At 48.9% G+C, this 8,532-nt stretch overlaps 1 protein-coding gene across 1 annotated transcript in view; it reads left to right on the top strand.

The window, feature by feature from the left end:
- Window positions 1-8,276, top strand: part of LOC105910466 (serine/threonine-protein kinase WNK1-like) — a 104,180-nt gene extending 95,904 nt beyond the window's left edge. Inside the window, 2 exon segments of the mRNA XM_042710036.1 lie at window positions 6,396-6,616; window positions 7,082-8,276. Of these exon segments, the coding sequence (XP_042565970.1) occupies window positions 6,396-6,616; window positions 7,082-7,459 (599 nt within the window). The 3' untranslated portion in view covers window positions 7,460-8,276.
- Window positions 8,277-8,532: the final 256 nt, after the last annotated feature.

Below are 8,532 nucleotides of genomic sequence, written 5' to 3'. Positions count from 1 at the left end.
CTTAGAACCTTAGAACATGTGTTAGTGTGGACGTAGCCTTAGAACATGTGTTAGTGTGGACGTAGTCTTAGAACATGTGTTAGTGTGGACGTAGCCTTAGAACCTTAGAACGTGTGTTAGTGTGGACGTATCCTTAGAACCTTAGAACATGTGTTAGTGTGGACGTAGCCTTAGAACATGTGTTAGTGTGGACGTAGCCTTAGAACATGTGTTAGTGTGGACGTAGCCTTAGAACATGTGTTAGTGTGGACGTACCCTTAGAACCTTAGAACATGTGTTAGTGTGGACGTAGCGCCTTAGAACATGTGTTAGTGTGGACGTGGTCTTAGAACATGTGTTAGTGTGGACGTAGCCTTAGAACATGTGTTAGTGTGGACGTGGCCTTAGAACATGTGTTAGTGTGGACGTAGTCTTAGAACATGTGTTAGTGTGGACGTAGCCTTAGAACATGTGTTAGTGTGGACGTATCCTTAGAACATGTGTTAGTGTGGACGTAGTCTTAGAACATGTGTTAGTGTGGACGTAGTCTTAGAACATGTGTTAGTGTGGACGTAACCTTAGAACATGTGTTAGTGTGGACGTAGCCTTAGAACATGTGTTAGTGTGGACGTAACCTTAGAACATGTGTTAGTTTGGACGTAGTCTTAGAACATGTGTTAGTGTGGACGTAACCTTAGAACATGTGTTAGTGTGGACGTAGCCTTAGAACATGTGTTAGTGTGGACGTAGCCTTAGAACATGTGTTAGTGTGGACGTAGCCTTAGAACCTTAGAACATGTGTTAGTGTGGACGTAACCTTAGAACATGTGTTAGTGTGGACGTAACCTTAGAACATGTGTTAGTGTGGACGTAGCCTTAGAACATGTGTTAGTGTGGACGTAGCCTTAGAACCTTAGAACATGTGTTAGTGTGGACGTAGTCTTAGAACATGTGTTAGTGTGGACGTAACCTTAGAACATGTGTTAGTGTGGACGTAACCTTAGAACATGTGTTAGTGTGGACGTAGCCTTAGAACATGTGTTAGTGTGGACGTATCCTTAGAACATGTGTTAGTGTGGACGTAGCCTTAGAACATGTGTTAGTGTGGACGTGGCCTTAGAACATGTGTTAGTGTGGACGTACCCTTAGAACATGTGTTAGTGTGGACGTAGCCTTAGACCCTTAGAACATGTGTTAGTGTGGACGTAGCGCCTTAGAACCTGTGTTTGTGTGGACGTGACCTTAGAACATGTGTTAGTGTGGACGTAGCCTTAGAACATGTGCTAGTGTGGACGTAACCTTAGAACACGTGTTAGTGTGGACGTAGCCTTAGAACATGTGTTAGTGTGGACGTAGTCTTAGAACATGTGTTAGTGTGGACGTGGCCTTAGAACACGTGTTAGTGTGGACGTAGCCTTAGAACATGTGTTAGTGTGGACGTAGTCTTAGAACATGTGTTAGTGTGGACGTAGCCTTAGAACATGTGTTAGTGTGGACGTAGCCTTAGAACATGTGTTAGTGTGGACGTAGCGCCTTAGAACATGTGTTAGTGTGGACGTAGCCTTAGAACATGTGTTAGTGTGGACGTGGCCTTAGAACATGTGTTAGTGTGGACGTAACCTTAGAACATGTGTTAGTGTGGACGTAGTCTTAGAACATGTGTTAGTGTGGACGTAGCCTTAGAACCTTAGAACATGTGTTAGTGTGGGCATATCCTTAGAACATGTGTTAGTGTGGACGTGACCTTAGAACATGTGTTAGTGTGGACGTAGCCTTAGAACCTTAGAACATGTGTTAGTGTGGGCGTATCCTTAGAACATGTGTTAGTGTGGACGTAGCCTTAGAACCTTAGAACATGTGTTAGTGTGGACGTATCCTTAGAACATGTGTTAGTGTGGACGTAGCCTTAGAACATGTGTTAGTGTGTGCGTAGCCTTAGAACCTTAGAACATGTGTTAGTGTGGACGTAGCCTTAGAACATGTGTTGGTGTGGACGTAGCCTTAAACATGTGTTAGTGTGGATGTAACCTTAGAACATGTGTTAGTGTGGGCGTAGCCTTAGAACCTTAGAACATGTGTTAGTGTGGGCGTAGCCTTAGAACCTTAGAACATGTGTTAGTGTGGACGTAGCCTTAGAACCTTAGAACATGTGTTAGTGTGGACGTAGCCTTAGAACATGTGTTAGTGTGGGCGTAGCCTTAGAACCTTAGAACATGTGTTAGTGTGGGCGTAGCCTTAGAACCTTAGAACATGTGTTAGTGTGGACGTAGCCTTAGAACCTTAGAACATGTGTTAGTGTGGACGTAGCCTTAGAACATGTGTTAGTGTGGACGTAGCCTTAGAACATGTGTTAGTGTGGACGTAGCCTTAGGACATGTGTTAGTGTGGACGTAGTCTTAGAACATGTGTTAGTGTGGACGTAGCCTTAGAACATGTGTTAGTGTGGACATAGCCTTAGAACATGTGTTAGTGTGGACGTAGTCTTAGAACATGTGTTAGTGTGGACGTAGTCTTAGAACATGTGTTAGTGTGGACATAGCCTTAGAACCCCGATCTCCTCTTCTTCCCTTTTTGAGCTCTAGGAGGTCAGAGTTCAGTCACCGCCACGCCCTCTCCCCACTGCTCCTTGACTGTATGACGTCATACTAGCACACACTCCATACGCACCTCCCTGTGTGTGTGTGTGTGTGTGTGTGTGTGTGTTATGAGCACATCACACCATGTAACGCCATCACCTCACTCTCACAGTCCATTGCCCTTTCTAACCCTCACACATCTACTGTCACTTTAACTACAGTAACTACAGGAATCTTTACTCAGGTCCTTATTAGTGCTGCCTGCAGCCCACACACACACACACACACACACACACACACACAGCACCGGCAGTCTTCACACTAGGCTGATTAAACACAGGTTAAACACACACTGTCAGAGAGAGAGAGCATGTGCGTGTGTGCGTGCGTGCGTGCACTGCAGGCAGGACTGATGATTGTGTGTGTGTGTAGGCAGGACCCCTGGTGGTTGCACACAGCACACAGGACTGATGGTGTGTGTGTGTGTGTGTGTGTGTGTGTGTGTGTGTGTGTGTGTGTAGGCAGGACCCCTGGTGGTTGCACACAGGACTGCATGTCCCTTTAGAAGGGGAAAGGATTCTTTTCTGTTTTCTTTTCTGAACTGATCTCAGAGTACAGTGTGTGAACATGAAGAGTGCTTCTTCTTTTCTTTTCTTCCTTTCTTTTCTTTCTTCCTTTCTTTTCTTCTTCCTTTCTTTCCGTCACGCTTCACTCTCTCCACTCGCTCCTCCACTCTCTCCACGCTTCAGGGAAGATGGTGAAAAAAGTCTGCCCCTGCAACCAGCTCTGTAGTAATTATCTCTTTTTTACACTCCTCCACTTCCTTCACCTCCTCCTCCTCCTCCTCCTCCTCCTCTTCCTCCTCCTCCTCCTCCTCTTGTGGCGTCCGCTCCAGAAGCTTCTCAGTCATTGAGCATTTCTCTGTAGCAGGGACCCATCGGTATGACATAGCTATTAGAAACAGGAAGTTCATCAAAATAAAAGCCCTCTTGGTTCACCAGAGAAATCAGTTCTGTGTGACTAGTCATTGTGACTTCTGTGCGTGTGTGTGTGTGTACACAGCATTAGGTTCCTGATGGGTCCACATATGCTTCAGAGAATGCTGTGTGTGTGTGTGTGGGTGTGTGTGTGTGTGTGTTGGTTAGTGAATGTGTGTGTGTGTGTGTGTTGGTTAGAGAATGCTGTGTGTGTGTGTGTGTGTGTGTGTGTGTGTGTGTGTGTGTGTGTGTGTGTGTTGGTTAGTGAATGTGTGTGTGTGTGTGTGTTGGTTAGTGAATGTGTGTGTTCTCCCAAGACACTGGTTGACAGATCCATATGCTTCTATAAGACTTTGTGATTGTACACCTCCTTCCCAAACAGCTCTATTTTCCCCCTACACACACACACACACACACACACACACACACACACACACACACATGTATGCATACACACATGTTGTCAGAGTAGTCAGCTCAAAAGAGTGTTATAGCCAACATAATAATGTTAGCAAATTAGTGTTAAATTAATGTTATCAAATTAGACACCTTCCACTGTTTCTCTCCATCTGCCCCCCCACCTCCCAACCCCCCCACACACACACACACACACACACACACACACACACACACACACACACACACACACACCATTCAACAGCTACACTAGAGGCTTATACTCCATGTACCATAGTGCTGAGTCACACACTGTTTTTAGAATGATTGGAAAGTCATCCAGTGAGTGTACAGAGTTGTGTGTGTGTGTGTGTGTGTGTGTGTGTGTGTGTGTGTGTGTGTGTGTGTGTGTGATCGATTTTGTGATTGTGTTGTTGATTGTGTGTAATTCAGTGTATGTGTTTGTTTGTGATTGTTTGTTATTGTTTGTGTTAATGCAGCTTCAGATGCTTCTCTGCTTCTCCCTTTATCATGCCTCGCTCGATGAACTACATTACCCAGAACCCCCTGCGCTTCTTGCAGCTTCGTGCTGCTTACTGGCTGCCTCATCTCCATCGCTGGCTAGCTCTCCTCTGATTGGCTGAAGCAGTGACTGGGGCTCCAGTAATGAAGCTCTTCGGTCATCAGCCTAACGGGCCGGTCCTACTCAAACAGCACCGCCTCTGATTGGACACTTACAGAGCCAATCAGGCCAGACTCCTTTAGCATAGATGCCTTCATGGTTAGCCTTTAGCATAGAGGCCTTCATGGTTAGCCTTTAGCATAGAGGCTTTCCTGGTTAGCCTTTAGCATAGAGGCCTTCATGGTTAGCCTTTAGCATATAGGCTTTCATGGTTAGCCTTTAGCATAGAGGCTTTCATGGTTAGTCTTTAGCATAGAGGCTTTCGTGGTTAGCCTTTAGCATAGAGGCCTTCATGGTTAGCATTTAGCATAGAGGCCTTCATGGTTAGCATTTAGCATAGAGGCTTTCCTGGTTAGCCTTTAGCATAGAGGCCTTCATGGTTAGCATTTAGCATAGAGGCTTTCCTGGTTAGCCTTTAGCATAGAGGCTTTCCTGGTTAGCCTTTAGCATAGAGGCCTTCATGGTTAGCCTTTAGCATAGAGGCTTTCTTGGTTAGCCTTTAGCATAGAGGCCTTCATGGTTAGCATTTAGCATAGAGGCCTTCATGGTTAGTCTTTAGCATAGAGGCTTTCATGGTTAGCCTTTAGCATAGAGGCTTTCATGGTCACCCCTCTTCTGCCCCAGTGTAGGGTGGAGACCTAGTCTCCTAGAGGCCCTGTCCTGCCCACAACACACCTGGCTATAGAGAAGTATTAGTGTGTGTACACACACACACACACACACACACACACACCCACACACACACACACACACACACTATGCCTGCCTTTGGAAAGATGAGTGTGTGTTGAGCGGCCTCACACTCTCCCCTAGGCTTGTGCTGGCCAGCTAAACAAAAGCTTAACTGTAACATCCCCTCAAAGTCCCTAAAGACCCCACAGCTTACTAATGCCCCCCCCCCCCCCCCCCCCCCTAAAGATGATCGATATCACTCCCCACAGCTTACTAATGTTCACCCTAAAGATGATCCAGCACTGAGAGGGAGCAGAGAGTATGCCCACCACACACACACACACACACACACACACACACACACACAGCAGAGAATATGCCTTGCCCCTCTCTCGTCACAGCCTAGTATTCTACCTCTGCTTGGCTAAAAAGGTGATTTGAGGCTTGATGCAGGTGTTTTTGTGAAGTAGAGAAACTTACGGGAGCCATTTTGTGAAGGTGGCCATCTCCTGTGTGAGAGTCTCCTGCAGGCCCAGCTGCTTAGACTGGCCTCTGGCCCCCTCTAGTGGGGGATTCTGCTAACTACAACGGAAAACTTTTTTTTTTTTACTTAAAATATTTCTCTTAACCCTTGATGGACTGAGTGAGTTAGAGCAGTCAGAGAGAGTCCCCATCTGCCCCCCCCCCCCAGTACTAGCGGGCCCGAGCCCAAAGCCCAGTTCTGAGCCCGGTTGTGCTAACGTGTGCTGTTGTGTCTCCACCGCCCTTGTCTTTCAGGCTGGACCGGCTCTGGTTCTGGTTCTGGTAGGAAAGACCCGTTAGGCTCAGAGCGGAACCCCAGGTGCTCCGCAGGCTGCCTTCCCATTGCTCATTTAGTTCTTCTCCTTTTTTGGGTTCACAGACACACACACACACACACACACACACACACACACACACACACACACACACACACACACACACACACACACACACACACACACACACGCTCCTATATTTGTACATGTTGGTGTAGTCTGTTTTGTCAGATCGTATGGTACGGTAAGATCTACTGCTTGAGTGTAACTGTCCTGTCCCCCCCCCCCCCCCCCCCCCCCCCCCCCCCCCCCCCAGGGACCAGCAGCACCACGGGAGTGAGCAGCCCTCCTCAGACGGGGCAGAGCAGCGTTCCACCAGCGGGGGCGCTCACAAACCCCCAGAGCCGCAAGGGCACCTTCACCGACGACCTGCACAAGCTGGTGGACAACTGGGCGCGCGACGCCATCAGCCTCTCGCAGGGCAAGAAGGGCCCCAAGGGCCAAGGGCCCTCCGCCTCCCAGGGCCACAGCTACGAGGTACACACACACACACACACACAAACACACACATATACATATACACACACACACACACACACACACACACACACACACACACATATACACACACACACTCACATATACATATACACACACACACACACACACTCACACTCACATATACACACAACAAACATCAATCAGACACACACGCACACACACATATACATGTACACACACACACACACAACAATCACAGACACACTCATATATATATATATATACTCGCACACAACATCAATCAAACACAATCACGCACACTCAAAAACCCTCAAAAACACACTTAAACTCATATATACACAAAGTCACAAAAACACACACTTAAAAACTCATTAACACACACTCAGAAACACACACTTATAAACACACACTCATACACACTTATAAACACACGCTCATACACACTCATTAACACACACTCTCATGTTGTGCCCCCCCCAGGTGATCCCTCCTGCCAACATGGGCCGTAAGTTCTCTGCTCCGGGCCACCTGTGCTCCAGCCTGGCGTCATCCCTGGGGGGTCACGCTGCCGCCCTGGCCCCCCCCGCCCCCCCCAGTGCTACCTCTCTGGGTGCTCGGAAGGGCTCGCTGTGCAGCGCAGTGCCCCCCCCGTACGGGTACCCCCCCCCCACGGCGTACTCCGGCCCCTGGCCCACCCCCCCCTCGCACCCCATCGCACCCCTGCTGGCCCCCGGCCCCCCCCAGCTCACCCAGTTCCAGGCGGTGCCCCCCCCCAACTCCGCCATGCAGGGGTTCCACATCGGCACTTTGCAGAAGCCCGTGCCCAACCCGGCGGGGCCCAACCTGAGGACCACGTAGGCCACGGCCACCACAGGGGGGCGCCAGAGGAGGGAGGGACGGACGGACTGCCCACTTTATGTTTTTGTTTCTGAAGATGGAAGACTGTGAAGAGTGTGTGTGTGTGTGTGAGAGACAGAGAGAGAGTGTGAGGGTGTGTGTGTGTGTTCCAATTCAAAACCCCGGATTATTGCCTCCCCCCCTGTCGCCGTGGTTACGGGGTGACTGCGGTTCGCTGAGCGGAGAGACTAACGGACACACAAGTGCAATGTTCCGCGGCCAAAGAGAGGACGGGATTGGTGGATTCCATCAGAATGATCGGAAAAGGCTGTGATTGGTCGATTCCATTGTTTGGAACCCCCCCCCCCCACCCTCAGAGAAGCAGCAGTGAAGATTGTTTGGGGTTGGGCGGGGGGCCGGGGGGGTTAAAGGTTAAAGGTTGGTGGGTAGTTTTATTCTGTGAATGTTGTTGTTTGAAGTGTGGTGGGATGCAGCTAGCTGACCTAAGAGGATCGTTCTTCACCCTGCTCCCTCAACACACACACACACACACACACACACACACACACACACACACACACACACACACACACACACACACACACAGGCATGCTGTAGCTGAGGAGTGTGTGTGTGTGTGTGTGTGTGAGCCCCATCCTTGCCTTGGTTGCGCCATGATGCAATAATAGAGTGAATACTAACACAGACCCCGCCCCCTCAAGCAAACCCACACAGTGACCCTGACTGGGGTAGGGTTCCTGAACTCTGACCTCTGACTGGGGTAGGGTTCCTGACCTCTGACCTCTGACTGGGGTAGGGTTCCTGAACTCTGACCTTTGACCTCTGACTGGGTTAGGGTTCCTGAACTCTGAACTCTGACCTCTGCCTGGGGTAGGGTTAGGGTTCCTGAACTCTGAACTCTGCCTGGGGTAGGGTTAGGGTTCCTGAACTCTGAACTCTGACTGGGTTAGGGTTCCTGAACTCTGAACTCTGACTGGGGTAGGGTTAGGGTTCTTTATTTGCTTTTCTGATTCCAACTCTTGGTGTTTGTTTAGTTTTGTTTACTTCTTATTGTTTTCCTCCTATCCCTTTGA

Source organism: Clupea harengus, chromosome 16 (genome assembly GCF_900700415.2).
Source record: "Clupea harengus chromosome 16, Ch_v2.0.2, whole genome shotgun sequence".
Taxonomy (NCBI): domain Eukaryota; kingdom Metazoa; phylum Chordata; class Actinopteri; order Clupeiformes; family Clupeidae; genus Clupea; species Clupea harengus.
This window is presented reverse-complemented; position numbering and strand designations above follow the sequence as displayed.